Below are 18635 nucleotides of genomic sequence, written 5' to 3' on the forward strand. Positions count from 1 at the left end.
CTATTGATATGTTTTACCAAATAATCAATGAGGTGACTAGTTTTTTTTTTTATATATGGAAAATACTATAATTGTTGGTCTGTTTCGCCAAATGATCATTGATCATCTGTAAGTAATCTGTGACTATTGATATTGATCAATCACTAGTATTTTTAAAATAAAAATTTTAATAGAAATGTATAATTGTTGATCTTTATAATATTTAGATGCACATTCATGGTAGCGTTATTTATATATATATATATATATATATATATATATATATATATATATATATATATATATATATATATATGGCAGCCAACATTCTAGACAAATGTTTTGTCTTATATGACTAAAAAGATTCGGAATGGACTGATTTTTTGTGAGGACGATCTTTATAGTCAACAGATCATCCTCACAAAAAATTAGCTAATTCTGAAACTTATAACCCCAACTTTTTTTGTGTAGGGTTCCATATTCCCGAGGTATACCTAACCAATTGTTCTTGTTTTTTGTCTGTTACTTGTTTTAATATTCCTCCATAACCTATATCACTTGCGTCAGTTTCTACTATTTTTAACAATCGTTGGTCTGGAATGTTTAAGCAAGGTAATTCTTGAAACTTATAACCCCAAGAAAAATGGTTACAAACTAATGATCTTCATCTTATACATTAGGGTTAGAAATTTTGAAATTTGCTGATTTTTGTGAGGATGATTTTTTCATCATATAGATCAGCCTCACAAAAAATAACCCATTATGAAATTTTTAGCTCATATAAGACAAAATGTTTTGTCTAATGATTATTCATCTTATAAACTAGGGTTAGAAATTTCATAATTTGCTGATTTTTTTGTGAGGATGATTTTATCTTCATAGAGATCATCATCACAAAAAATCAGCCCATTATGAAATTTTTAGCCCATATAAGACAAAATGTTTTGTCTAGACAACACTAGAAAAAGCATTTTGTCTTATATGACTAAAATTTTTAGAAATGGGTTGATTTTTTGTGAGGATGATCTTTATAGTGAGTAGATCAACCTCACAAAAAATCAGTCAATTTTGAAATTTCAAACCCTAGTTTATAAGTTGAAGAATCATGAACCGTCAATTTTTACGTTAGTTTGTAACCATTTTTCATAGGGTTAAAAGTTTCAAAATTTGCTGATTTTTTGTAATGATGATCTACTCACTACGAAAATCATCCTCACAAAAAATCAGCTAATTCCAAAAAAATTTAGTCATATAAGATAAAACTTTGTCTAGAATATTATCTAGGATTTTGTCAAAAGAACGCCAACATATAATTTAGTTTTAATGGTACATTCTATTTTTTGTTATATTTTTGTTAATTCATGTGTCCAATTATAATTTTAATATTATTTTAGTAATGTATCTCACAAAAGAAAAATTGGATTTAGAGGGCTAAAATATATAAATTATTATTATATTTTTTGCATACAAGGGTATTATGATCATTGTGCCTAAATTCAATTCTTATGAGCTATTTGTACCAAGGAAATGTTGGAGTGACTTCCTTCGACACTTCACTGGAGCTAGGATATTCTTTTAGTGAGGGCAAATTTATAGTTAATTGGAGGGGAGGAGGCAAAAATTGGAAGGAGATGAGGGAGTGGGGGCAACAAGGTCAAACAGGACATATTAGAATTTAAAAATGTAAGGGTATCTCGAATTTAAGCATACACTCAAGGGTATCTAAAATGCCCAAAAAAGTTGGCGTGGGGGCAATTGCCCCCAATGTCTCCTCACTAGCTTCGCCCTGAACATATATTGTTTGCCTTGTATCTTGAGAAAAAAAATTATGATTTTCTACTCTTGTCACTTCAACACAGTTTAGAACAACCCTTGTACCACACAATAGTCCTAAGCTTTTGCACATGCAACAACACTTCCTGAATGGCGAATGCCAATAATCTATCCCAACAACATTTTTCAGCTTCTTTCAACGACTCTTCTACTCCCTTCAAACATAATATGAGAGATGATGCAAACAAGCCCTGGAAATGTGGATTCTATAGTAATAATCAAAATAGAAGTATTTCAATAAAAGCACTTCTATTGAAAGCAAATGACGTCGTAAACAATGACTATAACTCTTTTCTACAATCCAATGAGGATAAAAATGGAACATTGTAGATGAAAGAAATTCTTGAAGAAAAATGCAAATTCGTCAGGAACTAAAACCGATTTCCCAATATTTAGTTTCCTTAAAAAAATATATTTGCACCTCTTATTATAATTTTTTCTCTGAACAACTACTTGCATATCACCTAGAACTGAAAAATTCTTTATGCACCTCATCTTCGAATTCTTCTTCGGCCCTTTAATATAAACAAAATTACACAAAATTTATTCTTGTGAATCGTACTTCAATTTTTTTTTTGTTGAGAGTGAGAGTTATGTACAACTTGGAGGGATTTTAAAAAAGAAATAAAAAAAGTATTTTGTAAGGTTGTGATAGGAAATAGTTGCTCCTTTCTCTCTTTTAAAAAATAAATAATTAAAAAGAGAACTTCTAGAGTCAAACTTGGTTTCACTCTTTGTAGTTTGTGCGCCACCTAAGTAAATTATGAGCGATTGTTGATGCAGTTCTGTTATGACCAAATAGATCTTTTGATTTCGAATACAAAACGATTCCTAGGAAAATAATTGCATGTTACATGAATCACGTGTCCCGTCATTCGAAACGACATGGACTTCTTGCTACATGTACTGAAAGAAAACAATGGAAAGTATTAGAAGATATTTTGTCGAAATTACTAAATTCCAAATTATTTTATTTTAGTTTTTTAGATTTACAAAAATAAAAAAATAAAAAAATTACATAAATCAGTAACTTTCACAGAAAAAAAAAACTCACTGATTATAATTAAAATAAGAGCCGTGATAATCATCAAATCATAGATTTTTTTTCTTCAGGATACATAAGAAAAAATATCTACCGTGTATGTATTATTAACGAGGGGCGGATTTACAGTGGGGGCATTTGCCCCCACAAGAATTTTCAATGTCTACGTATTAGTAAGCTATTGTGACGGATTTTATCGACAGATAAAAATATCTACCACTATTACCTCACACATACAAAAAAAAATTTCCACTCTTAGTTATTTCCACAATTATATTTTTTTCACTTTTAATTGTCCCCACAAAAAAATTTCTACTCTTGATTGTTCCCACATAGGCAAAATCCTCGCTCCACCCTGAATGGTATTAAAACTTGGAAGAGCAATACCCCTTACCTAGCAATTGGGTCCACCTTTTGACCAATTGTCGTGAAACTTGGCACATTATACCAACCAAAATAACAATTGGGCCCACTAATACATGAATTTGGCTCTAACTTTTGACCAATAGCCATGAAATTTGGCCCACTCTACCAACCTAGAAACGGCCTGATTGATTGATGATATACCTCTTGAGTATATGGTTGCAAATCTTGTTTAAGAGACATCACATGCCTTGTTTTATTTCAATTGTTACAGTCAAATCTATTTTTCAGAATATTAATAAATAAATAAATAAATAATGGTGTTTGTTATAGTGTTCATCTAGGTTCGACAACTGATTGGGATGTTGGTACGATATTGCTCTGGTAAATAAATTTATAGATCGGATATGTGAGTTTAAATTTACAGTTTGGATATGTCAATTTAAGATGTAGAGTTGGCATAATATACAATAGACCATCGCCCATGCTTAGATGCACAGACAATCTTTTTGTGATTAAGGGGTGGAAGAGGAAAGACAAAAGTTAGAAGAGTATTATTAGAAAAGATGAAAAGTTGAAGGGGTATTCTTGAAAGATTCCTATGAAAAAAAAAGAGAATAAAATTATTCTCGACCACTTTTTTTTTTTTTGTTGATAATGAAGGGTATCCAGGTCAGCTTGCGCACACCAGACTAGTCCCTACGCCTCGCACTCAGGCTATACCCCTCTACGTGGAGCGGTGCGTGGCCACCAAGATTTTTTATGGGTAGTGGGATTTGAACTTGAGACCATAGAAAGAGTATATTCCTTGGCTCCAAGTTACTACCATTCAACCACCAACCTTGGTGGTTAACTCGACCACTTTTTATAGTGTGGACAAAAAGGGATAACCGTCTTGTTTTATTATAAAGATTGTCTCATATCCATTACAAAAATTACTAGAGTAACCTTAATCCAATTCAATTTGATTGAATATATTTTAAAAAATCAAGATAAATTGATTCAAAATTTACTCAATTGCACAAAATCATAAATATTTTTCTCATGTATCCTAAACAAAATCTACAAATCCATGCACAAAATTAAAATATATTATTTTATAAAGTAGGATGTTTCTTTTAACAATTTTACTAAAATCAAAGTGTAAATTGTATTTACTATCTTATAAAATATAATTTTTTCCCATTTACCTGAAATATTTTAATTTTGGAAATGGTAATTTACAATATTCAAAATTAAAATGAATAATCTATTATTTTGTGAATTTTTTAATTTTTAGATCATGTTTTGGTAAATCAATCTTGAATATAAGTACTAGAAAAGGGATCAAAATGGTAGAAATTTATGAAATTCTCACATAGAATGCTATTCATTTTAATAGAAAAATTATGAAATTCTCGTATGAGCACACTATTCATTTTAATTTCGAAAATGGTAATTTACCATCTTTGGAATTAACTTATCTTGGTGTTTAGTAATAAAATAATGAAAAAAAAAAAATCTATTTTAGTTAATAATTAAAAATATTTTTATTTAGTAAAATAATAAAATTTGTCTACAACTTAATTTTAGTAAACAATTTAAAAAATACTTGCCAAAACTATTTTCCCTAACCATAGTATTTGACGTAGTGGGGGTATTACATGTACCAGAGGTATTTGGACGAGATATAATGCTCTAAGAGGCCAGTTACCTTATTCCTACTAGTTGGGCGGGCCTACAGGTTCTAAGTCCGTCACAAAAAAAATAAATACCAAGTAAAAAATATTAATTTTGAAAATGTTCAACAAATATTTTGGTAAATCAGCATTAAATATAACATGTATTATATATTTAAATAAAAATATATGTTATTTATATAACATTTTATTGGATCAATTCTTATCAAATCATGAGATGATTGATTCAAATCGGATGCGATAAGTTTCAAATGGAATCCTTTATGGAACAGATTATTATCTGAACCAAATCTTGATAGAGATAGAAAACTTAACCGCAAATTTAATGGGAAAATATTTTCAGAAGTTCATTATGATAATAAATCCCTAGAAATCCGAAATGATATGGTCGTTGGACTTTGGAGATTCCATTGTATAAAAAAGATTCTGTTTTAGAGATGATAAGATGCACTATAAACAAGTGGGCTAAACATCAAAATACTAAAAACATGACACGTGGATTCCTAGATGACGGAGAGTTATATTGCAACCTAACTTCTGGAAATACGGGATCTAGACTCTTAGGGAAGCCAGCGCAAATAAAAAGGAAAACTAATCGAAGTTCTAGTTAGACAAGTGGCGCGCTTTCACATACGAAAAGTTTCTCGTATGAGCTTGGAGATCGAGCGCCGATCCGACTCTCTCTCTCTCTCTCACGAGAAAACGGAGACAAAACCTCGTTATGAGATCAATCAGCTTTACTTCTCTCTCCTTGTTTCTGTTGATTCATTGAATTAGACAAGGTTCTTTAATCATCCTAATTTAATTTCTCCTTTTGTTTCCATATCTTTCAAAATTTACCTATATTTGTTACGTTTTCGATCGAGTTTTTCGCATTTATTCGATCGAAATTCATGGATGATTTACGATTTAAATGGCTGTTTTTGCCAAGATAGATCTGCAGAGTATCTGCTGACTGTAATTTTTTTATCTTCTTAGATTAGAAGAATTTCAGGTCAGGTAAAGGTGCATTATCAAGAACAACAAGAAGAAGAAAAGCTCAAAAAATGGATAGAGCGAAGTATCCGATCGGACCTGATTTTTACGAACTATACGAGGTTGTAGGGCAAGGTGTCAGCGCTTCTGTTTATCGCGCGCGCTGTGTCCCTTTGAATGAGACGGTCGCGATCAAGATTATTGATTTCGAGAGACATAATAGCGATCTGGTAATTTTTTTTGAAAGTTTTCAGATTTTGATTCCTTATCTTTGTTGTCTAGGTTTTTGTTAGCATGTATTGGATCTGGCAAGAAAGATTAGTTTTTGTATCATCTGATATGAATTTTGCGGCTTGTATGAATATTGCTTCTGATTACGTATTGAAATACTCTATATTTATAGTTTAGGCTTTTGTTAGGATCTTGCAAGAAAGGTTTGTTTTTATATCAATCTGATTTTGCGACTTGGATTGATATTGCTTCTTGGAACATCTGGAAATACTTTTTTAATTACTTCAGTTTGACAAAAGTTCTGCATTTTCAATGATGATGAAATCTTAATAGATTATCTTCTTTGAGAAATTGGATCTCATTGATATTGTGATGCAAGTAGTATAAAATACTAAGGATTTAAGTATGAAGTTTGGAGTGCTTTGGTTCTGAATAATTTCAAAATTTGGACTAATGTTGGCTAAGTCTTGTACCTAATTTGCAGTATCTTGATCATAATCTTGGTTCTCCATTTTAGTTTCGGCCAGAATGGGAACTAATCCAGAAACCGAGATTTAAGACGTTTCAAATCATTATTTTTTTTTCAGTACGTTTCAAGTCAATATGTCATTCATAGGGGACTACAACTAACCTCAGCTTTTAGAGCTTGGAGGAAAATTCCTTTAAGGAGTTTCCTTTATTTGAAGAAAATATTACTAGTCAATCCTTGCTTACCTATAAATTCTAACACTTTTTTTAAATTTTGTTTTGAAAATGTTCACTGCTGCCACGTCATTCCACTCAGTTGATGACATTTTAAATTCACTCAATTTGTTCTGTTTGCATTTATTTGAAGCTTAACATAGATTTTGTTGTTTGACATTACTACTGTGTTTTGTGAACAGAGTAGCATTTCTCGCGAAGCACAAACTATGATCTTGGTTGACCACCCTAATGTTCTCAAGGCTCACTGTTCCTTTGTTAGTGATCATAATTTGTGGGTTATTATGCCATTCATGGCTGGGGGTTCTTGTCTGCATATATTGAAAGCTGCTTACCCAGATGGTTTTGGTGAGACGGTTATAGCAACTGTTCTACGTGAAGTATTGAAGGGTTTGGAGTATCTTCATTTTCATGGACACATACATCGAGATGTTAAGGTAAGTTACCATTATTTGACATATATCCGAAGATCTTTAAAAAAAATATTTTTGTCTTTTTATATCCAACGATATTATTGGTTTCTTTTGTAGAAAAAGATATTACCTTTCAGTAATTGATGATTATGTTCTTTATATTTGTAGTTGTTGTGTTCAACTAGCACTTATTCGCTGTTTAAAAAAAAAAAAATGAGGAATGAGCATTTTACTAAGCCAACATCAATGATTAAGATATTTCTTCATAGCATTGTTAGTGAAAATTCAAGGTAGTTGTACTTATCGAAAGTTGTCCTATAATTAAATCAATTACTATCTCTAGTTCTCGATCGCAAAGTAAGTTCATCTGGTACAAAATCAATCTCGTTTATAAGCATTTGTCACAAGATTCTCTTCAGGATGAAAATATTTTGCTTTATTAACCACCAAACAGATCAACAAAAAAAAGATTGGGACATGATGAGAGGTCAAGCTTGGCATATGAATCAATTAAAATCATTTGATGCCAAGTTAGAAGCCTCATGTGGCTAGGTTTCGCGATGGATTCATACTACATCAGTTCAACTTGATCTAGATTCAGACTTAAAAGCTTGGCTTAGACTTAACGTTTGTTTCTGTACCTTGACTCGCGCAGAGAATGCTCTTTCCCTTGGAAAATCCTACTATTCCAAGGGATTTACAGGAAAACCCTAAATCAAGGAAAAACCACGGACTGACACCCATTTCACTATGGTTAAAGACCAAAAAAGAATTTCAATTTTTCTCCTACATAAAACTACTATAAATACCCCCTTACCCCTAACGAATTAGGGTTAGTAACCTAACAAAAAAGTATGGTTGATTGTTTTACAATAACTCCTTGTTAACCAGTACCATTCTGCCCCACAAACTAAAACAAATAATACCTGGATGAAAGCATTGTGCTGTGTTTAATTATGTCATAGTGGCACATGAGAATATAATTTGAGCCATTTTCTTGTCATGGCTGTAGGACTATAATATTCTCGCTCGAGAATGTTTATAATTTTGGAATTTTTTTTCCAACCTTATACCTTTCTTGTTTTGTATTCCTAAATGCCATTTCATTGGTTTACCTGTCTCATTCAAAATTAACTATGTTTATCGCAGGCTGGTAATATTCTAGTTGGTGCACGTGGTGCAATTAAGCTTGGAGATTTTGGTGTTTCTGCTTGTCTTTTTGATTCAGGTGATAGACAACGTACGAGAAATACTTTTGTGGGGACACCTTGCTGGTACTGTTTTTCAATCTGGGACATCTACGAATTCTATAAGATTTATTATTTTCATCAATGTTTAAAATTTATGTCATGCATGATGCAATAACATAAAAGGTTTCCTTCTTATTATAGGATGGCGCCTGAGGTTATGGAGCAATTACATGGTTATGACTTCAAGTTTGTCTTTTCCCTCTTCCAGTCCTTACCTTCTCATTATAATTAAATGGCTTGATGTCAATGTTGGACGATCATTCTGCAGGGCAGATATCTGGTCTTTTGGTATAACTGCTTTGGAGCTTGCACACGGTCATGCTCCTTTCTCAAAGTATCCTCCAATGAAGGTACTGAAATCATAGAATTTTTTTGGTTGTGCCGTCAGCATCAACTATTAAACACCAAGGAATTTTTTGTAGTTTGAAAACAAATATCCTTTTGCAGGTTTTGCTTATGACTTTGCAAAATGCACCACCTGGTCTTGATTATGAAAGGGACAGGAAGTTCTCTAAGGTATTATTATTCTTTTTCTTATTCTTTTTTTCCGTTTCTTGTTTTTTTTTTAAAATTTATGGGTAAGCTGTGATTGAACCCACTACCTCAGAGTTGCTTTGCAATGTGTCCAACTAATTGAGCTATGGGTTGAAGCTATTTTTTTTTTCTTCTTTTATTTTTTTTGTTAACTGTCTTGCCCTTTTTTTCCTCATTTCTGATAAACAAAGGAAATACTTCAATTGTTTATCTATAGAATGTTGGGAAGACTATTCAAATTTTGTCTCCGGTTAAGTTCTATTTCCTTATGGTATTAATTATGTTACTTGACAGAATTTCATTTCTTTCTTTCCCTTTTTTGTCAACAGTCTTTTAAGCAAATGATTGCCATGTGCTTGGTTAAAGATCCGCTGAAACGTCCTTCTGCTCGTAAATTGTTGAAGCATTCCTTCTTCAAACAAGCTAGGTCTAATGACTATATTGCACGGACACTTTTGGAGGGTCTGCCTACTCTTGGAGATCGCCTTAAAGAATTGAAGGTCAAGCACTATTCTTTAGCATGTTTTTATAATTGACTCATACTTCCTGAATTGTTTCAGATTTGCTCCTTGTACTAATCAGTGGTTTCATCTTAACTGTAGAGAAAGGAAGAAGACATGCTTGCACAAAAGAAAATGCCAGATGGCAAGAAGGAGGAAATATCCCAGGTTTTAATTTATTCATTTCCTAAGTTAAAATAAGTAATGATGGTTGTTCTTTTTTTCCAATGGGAGTAACAATGTCATAGTTTTGACTTTTGACTTTCTTGTCTGTGTTTTGGACTTGTATGTATGCATTACCCTCTAACCCACCACCTTTTTATCCACGCTTTCAATCACTTGATCCCAAATGCTTTTCAGAGAACTACCTGTATGGCAGTATCTAATAAAAGATTAAGATTTTAATCAATATTATTTCTCCACTGGAAGATAAGTAGCCTTCTTACCCCACCGTCTTTAACCTTCCACCTTTTTATCCACTGTTTCAATCGCTTGATCCCAAATGCTTTTTAGAGAAGTACCTGTCTCTAATAGTAAATTTAGATAAAAAATAGGAGACTGACCTCATTCAATCCAAAATTCAGTGTGAAACCTTTGTCTTCAAATTGTCCTCTTTGTGCAAATGTACACTCTTTCCCCCAAATTAATCCGAAGGTTCTCTTAACAAGAACTTGCTTAGAGACTTAGTGATACTAATAAATAGAACAGACATTGGCTCACCTTGTGTTAGTCCCCTGTAACTCCTAAAACAGCTTTTCTGGGAACCATTTCCAAATATAGGAAATGATGCAGTACAAGTGCAATCAGAACTCTTTGCTTCATGCGATCCTGAAACAAATTCTTCACATAGGATAGGCAAGGAAGTTCACATACATGATTATATGTCTTCATGGTTTTGGAGATTTTATTGGGGATTTTTTTTTTTCCTTTTGTCCTCACCACTCTAGTTGTCAGAACAGTTCCAATGTTTTTTTAGTTTATTTTATCATGGGGTTCATGCGTCTCTTTTATCCAGGGTTCTACTGAACAAAATAGGTTTTGCTTTACTTCTATTTAGATCTTTCTAACCTAGCAAAAGAGCTGGAGGTTGATGCCTTTCTTCCAAATTATGTGTAGAGTGAATACAAAAGAGGGATTAGTGGTTGGGACTTCAATATTGAAGATATGAAGGCACAGGCATCACTGGTAGGCTAATTCTTCTGAAACACATTTAATTTCTGAAAGTTTCAGGTTAGACACAATTAACCGATTTAGATAAAGGAAGACATTATTAAGGCTTCTATTTTTTGTTTTAATAGATTCAAGATGTAGATGAGACAATCTATGATAAAGATCAAGGAGGGAGCACAGATTCTTCTTTTGGATTTGATATGCAGGAAAAACAATCACAGTGCCAGCCAACTACCACGTGTGACTTATGGAAAGATGATATTGCAGATAAAATAGTGGTTAGACCTTTTCCTCATTGGTTGTAATGGATGAGATTCTTTATAGTCAAGGATTATTAATGTCATGTTTTGCAGGAAGATGAGGATGCACTGCAGAATAGGTCATCCCTTCGCCCTTCAGCTGACTTTACTATGAACAACGTCAAGTATATTTTCTAAAAATCACTTATTCTTCTTCTTTTATCAGTACTTACTATAATATTATTTAGTTTTATCAATAAGTGATGATATTATTTACTATATACTTGGTTTATAGTTATCCTTTGATAGCTCCGTTGCCAATGCAGTGACATTTGCTTCACTATTCTTGAATATTGCTATTACTATTTGGTATGATGCTTTTTGACATAACTCTCTACTTTCCATTATCCAGTAGATTTGACGGGTCTGAGTATGATCTACACGTTAAAGGGACAAATCATGTACACAGGACTTCACAGGATTCGCAGCTTCAAGATGATCACATTGGAAATGATTTGAGTGAAAATTCTGAGCTGGAGATCAGTGGAAGGCATTTAGAGGGTATGAATGCTCATTCTCATCACAAGAGGGGAGGTTCATCAAGCACACATTTACCAGACCCTTCTCTTCTTAGATTGAATGGAGAGAGGTTTGACATTAAATCCACTTAAATCTTTGGGACCATGTGCATGGGTGTCACAGTTGGCTTGTTCTGATTGATCGATTTATACTGATTCCTTTCTAACAATCTCTGTACTTGCTCTAGATTCTTGAGTTCTTTATTATTTTGTTCTACTGACAAGACCATATCTTGGTATGTTCTGGAATTCTGCATCAATATTACTTTCTGCTCTAGTTTTTAGAGTAACTTCTTCACTTTCCTGTCATCCTCATTCTATGTTTCACTCAATTTTCTGAACAGTACTATTAATTTACAGGCTTCAGTATGTGATATTGACTGATACTTCCCCTCGGATCTGTGTAGCTGTACTGAAACCTCAATTTTATTCATCTTCATCATTTTAAAAGCATGAATTATATATACGAGTTTCTGGCTCCATGATGTGTGCGCCTCTCAAGCCTTGAAGTAATTAAAAATCCTTAAGGAAATACAATAAAAAAACAATCATAAATAGAAATGAAGAAATAAATATGAAAAAAATGATGTTCTTTTCTTTATCATGAAATATCATAAAGTCATTCAATCAGAGATCTGGCGTTTTGAAAGACTAGCTCATTGTTATGTGATTTCCATGAAGTAAAACAGCCCTTTTATCATTTAAGCCTTTATTACTTTTTCTCTATAAATTTTTTTGTTTATTTACTTTGATTGACTAATGTATACTGTTAATTAGTATTGTCCCTTTACTGGTTCACCCCACCAAATAAACAAGGTATTGATTTTAGCAATTATAATGATGTTGAGGGGATTATTTGGGATTTTGTTTTCGTACTGACAGTTATTTATTCTTCTCTAATAAAGTTCCATTTTTATCATCTGCATTGATCAGCATCAGCGTTTTGGTGGTAAAAGAGCTTTCCTATTTTGTCTCTTAGTGTAAAAAAGCAAGAGTGTTGTTGTTATTGTTCAATGGCATTTCTGTAAATAAATTTACGACCCATGTATTTTCTTGTTGAGTCGAGGCTAAAGCCTTGCCTGCTCCTGATGACTCAAGGCTTAAGCTGACTTAATGAGGTGTAGAGTCTTATAAATCAGGCAAGACTTAAGCCTTGAATAAGACCCTGCACTTGTGTTTGAGGTGTATGTCTTACTTGCTTTGAAGCTGTATTTTTAGAACACTGATCTTCGGAAACTCTTATTGGTTCGTCTTCATCCGTTTCTAACTCCTCAACTGTTCCCTTATGTCCTCAAATACTTAGCAGACGTTTTCTTTTTGTGGTTTTGTGTACTTTTTTCCTCAGCATGGGACATGTATCCAAATGTTACATCATGCCGCAGGAAATAATGGAAAACGTTTCTCTATTGGTAAAACATTATATTTGTGACCTGGGTGGCCCAGGTTTGTTGTGTCAATTGTCTTAGTCAGAGCTACCTCAATGGTAACCAACATGGCAGAACGAAGAAATTTACTTTTACTCTCTGTTTGGGTAGTAAAGATTGATGGAAGAAGACTCAAGAAATTTAAGGGAAAACAATCTTTCTTATTATGATGCGCATACTTGAAGCATTTGGGTTCATTTTCTCTTGTTTTGGAATAAAACCCTGGGGTTTGAATACGAGAGGAAGAGAGAATCATCAATCAATGGTCTAATTCAAGGATTCTTATTCTTCCTAAAATTTCTCAGTTTCTGCCTCTCATATTCATACTTGATTTTAAACAAACAATCAAGTGACATTAGTGTCGTTACAACTTGGAGAATGTTTCTCCTTTGTGTTTATTTTGATTAAGCGAAGAATATTCCAAAATTATGGAAGTACTGTTATTATCTTTATGAAAGTACTCTCATGGATTCATTACAGGTACATATCACAAGAACAAATCCAAAATTAAAATCCAGAATATATTTATAGTATACCATGTAAAGTTCATAGTCCACAATCTCAAGTTTTTTTCTGTTGGAATGAAGGTTGTTATTATTCTAGTGAGGTGTTCACCTCGTACTAGTCAGCTTTATTAGTGTATGGGAGATTATTCAACTGATGGGTAAGTTGTTGACTTGTTGGTCAAGGCTGTATTGTGTTAGAAGCCGCCTTGAAGGTTTCACATTGGCGGCCCCTCACATGCAATATTAATAGTTTCCTGGTAGGACTGAGCTTTCAAATCCGGGTGCTTTGTTCCCAAAACTGTCATTTGCTTTCTCTCACCATTTCTACCACGAAAAAGAAGTGAATGAACAACCACCAAACAGATGCTGCCTTACTCTGAAAGATGAGTATCAAAAATTGATTCTAGCTTTTTTTCCCCAAGTGTGATATTGGGTCTGTTGAATTGCTGCTTCAATGCCGACCAGCCCTAAAGCACAACAACATGTCACAAGTCTTACAAACTCTTCTTTTCCTATCTTGTTTGTTTGTTTGCCCCGGTCTGGATTAGGTCTCTAAACCCTTGCAAGTGTCAAGTGCGACTATTAAATCCTTTACTCTTTTTCCTTCTCTCATATTGTTCTCTCCCTCTATTTGACCGGGGGGCTCTTGCTTCCTTGTTGACATTTTACAATTGAGCATCTGCTAAAATTTATTTATTTTTATTTGATTTTGATTTTGTTTTGAAATGTGATATTCAATATTTTTTTTTGTTGATTCTATATGATTTTCCTGCTAACTTCATAGCAAGCAAAATGTAATTATGTCCAATAAAAGAAATGCAATTATGTTCTTCCTAAGCTTTGCTTTGTTTTTAAATTTTTTTTTTTTTCAGTGATACACAGCAAAGTCAGTCACAGAAGATGGTAGGTTGCAACGGTACAGTGGTTCCAGAAGTAACAGGAGATGCAACTTCTGGAACTCTTTCCAGATCATCTAAATCTTCAGGTAACCTCCCGTCTTTCTTTTCCTCTTCGAATAAAATTTTATACCTATAAAAAGTGCAAATATATATATATATATATATATATATTTTCATGTGCCTTCCCTTTGATCTTTCTGATTGTTTATTTAATAAAGATTTGAGCACTGAGTCTTTCAGTGAGCAAATGAATTTTGTGCATGGTCGTCCCATTCAATGAAGCATGTTATTGCAGCACCAAATGGTGAGGACGTCGATGATAAAGGGAAAATGTCAATAGTCCAGCAAAGAGGACGTTTCAAAGTGACATCTGTGAATGTTGACTTAGAAAAGGTGAGTTGGCTCACTCAATCATGGTCCTGTCTCTGATATTTCTTCTCTAATGCGAGTTTGGTTTTGGGCTTCATCTTTTCCTTTCAGGTGCTTCCAACGCCCATGCTTCAAAAGAGTCAAAGCATGCAGGTTAGTAGTTTGGAGTCATTGCATTCAGTCTATGCAAACTTCTAATTTCGAAAGAAGATTTTACTTCGTTTCTTTTAATTCTCATTTACCTCAAAAGATATCCTGGGCACAATATTTCCCCTTTTATTAGTTTGTGGAACTGTTGCTAATTGACTGTGCCTAAGAGAGCTATAAATTAAAAAAATTGAACCAAATCCTACCTGGTTCACTCGAAACTCCAGGCAAAGCTGTGTGGGTTATACGCTTCAAAGTCAAGACAAAGGAGCAAAAACTAAAAGACCTGAATTTGCTTCTTGTGAAGAATCATTTATCATTCATACACCCCTAAACTTTTGACCCCATTATTCCTCTCCAACGTTTAGATTTGAGCCTCCAAGGAAGTAAATCTTTATCTATCCCTCATGAGGACCTAAGATCTCTTCAATCTTGCCAGCATCACCTTTCAATTCTTGGGTAGATTAAAAAACAGAGCATATAAAATGGAGGTCGAGAAAACTAAAGAGAACTCCAGAAGAAAATCCAAAAAAGGAACAATAAAAGCTACTTCCTCCCTGATCACAGGATCCCATCTATGAATGAAAACTTTAAACAATAGATCATGAAATTCCATCGAAATCTTCCAGTTCCCTTTCTGTTTAAAGGCCTCAATAAACTGCAAACTGGATTAACCTCCACAAGATTCTCTTTTTTTTATTTGCAAGTTTTTAATAAACATTAAAATTTTTGGGAGGCTTGAATCCTGATTTATAAATTTTTTATGACTGTAGGTGATAACCCAACCTCCCGCAAATTATGTAAGAATCACTGTCTGATGCTCTCTACTTCATCAAACCCTCCTGGCTCTTCACTTTTTATACCGTTACATTGTATGTGCAGACAATTGTTCTTCTAAGGGTATGAAAATTTCCATAAACGTTAGATGTTCTTGCTGTCTAATTTTGTTTAGCATTTTTCTATTTCTCTTAACATGAATCAGGACAATCTTGTAAACTTGACGAAGCAAGCCTGCCTTGCTGATATTCCAGGTGCTTGCAATCTTTATCCTTCAAATCTGTGTTTCTTTTATCATATATTAACTTACAATATTTTATTTACATTCCTTTAGCTAGTCGTGCCGCTGATGGAGGACGTGTATCGGCTGCTGCAATTGAGAAGTCTTTGGTAGGGTTTCATTGGGCTGCACTTTCTATCTTCTCCTTTTCTATGACCAAATTTTACTACTGTTCTGGGTTTTATTGTTGTTGATGACAATAAAAGTTCTACTTGCGTGTTTTTTTGTAGAAGGTGAAATGAAACCTCTGCTAACTCTCTGTTTATGTTCTGAAGATTGACGAATTACGTGAGAGGGAAAAGGAGCTAAAGCAGGAAGTGGCTGAGTTGCGGTGGAGGTAGTTTTAAACGATAAGTACTTTCTAAAGCAAGACATGTTGTATATATGCCTGAGAACTTGATTTGCATCTGCAGCTTGAAATGTGCCCATGAAGAAATCGAGAGGTTAAAATTGCAAAATACTCAGGTTGGTTTTTTGCCTCCATACTTGTCGCTTCCGTCACAATTCAAAAGGTTTTAGGTTTGATTTTCTAATATGTTCCAGGTCCAGTCATGATCGGAATCTCCACGTGAGGCCCAAATTTAGTTAAGGAATCCCATGGATCTTGTGACAATGATGAACAAGACGGATTGAAGATCAAAGATGGCCCAATTTGTGCAGGTTTCTTATTTCTTGTATTTGATTTACCTAACATTACCTATGGTCATAGGATGGTTGTTCATATTATTTATTATAATTTCCCATTTTCTGCATCATCATATTCTTTTTAGGTATTTAGAAGATTAGGAATTTTTGGTTTTGCGGATGGGTCTCTATCCCCGGTACTCCCATCATATATATGTATGCCTTTTCCAAGTATTGATGATGTTGACAGAATAAATCAAAATTTTTTTTTGCCCATTCAACTCTATCTAGAGTTCATAATCAAATCATTTATTATAATGCATGCTATCCTCTCGTAGATAATCGACACTAGAACCCTATGATACAAATCAGTATATGTTATGTTCTCCGCTGTAAGAAAAGGAAATAAGAAATAAGAGCAATTTCTACAGTTTTCGATGAAACAAAATGACATGTTCTATAACATGAGGCAAATCAAAATTAATCCCCTTAATTGTTGTATACTTAGTTGTAATGATGTTAATCGTGGTTTCAACTCTGCCACCGACATCGACCACCAAGTTCAGGTTCTCAAGTGTGTATGTCTCCATAATCTTCCTCATGACAATTGTTATGTGATTGAACATTGTTCTATTAAAGACCTGATTTATTTTAGTCTAGGCTTCTAGCTGAAGAATTGGTATGTAATACGTATCCTCTCCATGGGCTTTGTTAAATGGAAATTGTAATGCTAATGCATGTGCAGCGTAAGTAATGATCTTGTAGAGAGTATTTCCATCAATGCCGAATATACACCAAAATGTGGATGGGTTTGTTTGAATTTATGTTATTGTTAGCTCGATTTGTATTCAGGTATGCAGTTTTGCATATGGCTGCAACTTGGGCGAGCTAACCTGAACTCAACCCGATAGATGGGTGACCTTGGGCTAGGATATCTCAACCCAAATTCAATTCGGGTTGAGCTTGGGTTGAAGGTTCAGGCAACCCAACTCAACCCGAACCCAATGCTATATACTGACATAGAAATATTTTAATTATCTCTTCCTTAATTTATTTGAAAAACTAGGATAAAAATCTTTATTTTTATTTATTTATTTCTATTTAAATCTATTGCTATATTTGTTTATGTATAATAGCATAGATTTTTGAAGATGAACTTGGGCTAACCTTAGCTCAACCCGATTTTAGCAGCTCAATCATGGGTTGAGCTCCGGTTAATGAGCTCAAGCCCGATATTCCGTTTGAGTTGAGCTCGGGTTGAGGGTTCAACTACTTGGGTTGAGCCTGGGTTTACCCTCCAACTCGCTCAGGTTGCAGCCACAGTTTTGTATGCTAGAATGATGTAGGGTAGGTATGGATAATTTGTTTCTTGCTTTGTTACTTGTACATACAATGATTCAAATTCTAAATATATAATAGAGAAGATTCACTTTTCTTTTAAATGTGCTAGTAGGTGGAATGTGCAAACGCACATGTACTACAAAAATGTGGATTTATACAAGATTTGAAGTTTTATAATACTTTAATTTTTTTTATAAAAAAACTTTAAAGCTAACAAAAATGAGGCATTTTTTGACTTTCAAGTTTTGGTGTAATCAAATACCTATTCTAAGAAAAATGTGTTGTATCTTCACTACTTGGCTTGAATTCCATTATTCCACCACATAAGATGGTGGGGTTTGCAAATTGGTTAGTATGTGATGTAGTTCTTTGTTCCAACTGTAGCATGAATTATTTCACATCACACGGGTGGGTTCTCAGTTCCGTGAAGTAGGAAAAAATCGGGTATCATGGGTCTCTATATCATCCTAAAATTAAAATTATGGTGTGACTACTTGCAAATCAGAAGTCGTCTCTTACACCTCAACCTTAAGAAAAAGAGTCGTGGGGGTAACATTGAAATTGACATTGTTTGGTACATTTAATACTTGATGAAAAGTATCTATGATCCTGTAGACACATCCACGTCAGCAAGTTCGACCACTATCTAGTTTTGGAAGATTTGGATCAAGTAAAAACAAAATTTCTTATCATTTTTTCGTTTTTTAAGTCTGGTTGTGCTGTTATATATTTCCAATGTGGCAATCAATAGTAGAGGTCCAATGACCCTTAGTAAGACTT

The 18635-nt window shown here is 33.6% G+C and overlaps 1 protein-coding gene across 14 annotated transcripts; it reads left to right on the top strand.

Annotated features, from left to right (window-relative positions):
• Window positions 1-5494: 5494 nt before the first annotated feature.
• LOC147397419 (Protein kinase superfamily protein) lies at window positions 5495-16645 on the top strand. Of its 14 annotated transcripts, none has more exons than XM_086449087.1 (22): window positions 5495-5678; window positions 5875-6101; window positions 6987-7241; window positions 8367-8491; window positions 8609-8653; window positions 8736-8817; window positions 8915-8983; window positions 9331-9501; window positions 9604-9669; window positions 10618-10686; window positions 10800-10949; window positions 11025-11095; window positions 11323-11559; window positions 14291-14403; window positions 14613-14710; window positions 14798-14839; window positions 15607-15633; window positions 15786-15864; window positions 15945-16000; window positions 16166-16227; window positions 16304-16355; window positions 16440-16645. In XM_086449087.1, the coding sequence occupies exons 2-22, from the start codon at window positions 5943-5945 to the stop codon at window positions 16443-16445; spliced, it is 2034 nt and encodes a 677-aa protein (XP_086305213.1). In that variant the 5' UTR covers window positions 5495-5678; window positions 5875-5942; the 3' UTR covers window positions 16446-16645. The 14 variants fall into 14 exon arrangements, 12 of the variants coding, with proteins under 12 accessions (XP_086305213.1, XP_086305212.1, XP_086305215.1 ...); XM_086449086.1 differs by having other exon boundaries at window positions 11326-11559; window positions 16434-16645; XM_086449089.1 differs by having other exon boundaries at window positions 11025-11050; window positions 16434-16645.
• Window positions 16646-18635: the final 1990 nt, after the last annotated feature.

Source organism: Akebia trifoliata, chromosome 8 (assembly GCF_017979445.1).
Source record: "Akebia trifoliata isolate Shusen 1 chromosome 8, ASM1797944v1, whole genome shotgun sequence".
NCBI lineage: Eukaryota > Viridiplantae > Streptophyta > Magnoliopsida > Ranunculales > Lardizabalaceae > Akebia > Akebia trifoliata.

Coding starts and splice junctions, on each gene's coding strand:
- LOC147397419 (XM_086449085.1), top strand. CDS start 5,943: ATGGATAGAGCGAAGTATCCGATCGGACCTGATTTTTACGAACTATAC. Junction 9,670..10,617: donor AGAAGGAGGAAATATCCCAG/GTTTTAATTTAT, acceptor AATTATGTGTAG/AGTGAATACAAAAGAGGGAT. Junction 10,950..11,024: donor ATATTGCAGATAAAATAGTG/GTTAGACCTTTT, acceptor CATGTTTTGCAG/GAAGATGAGGATGCACTGCA.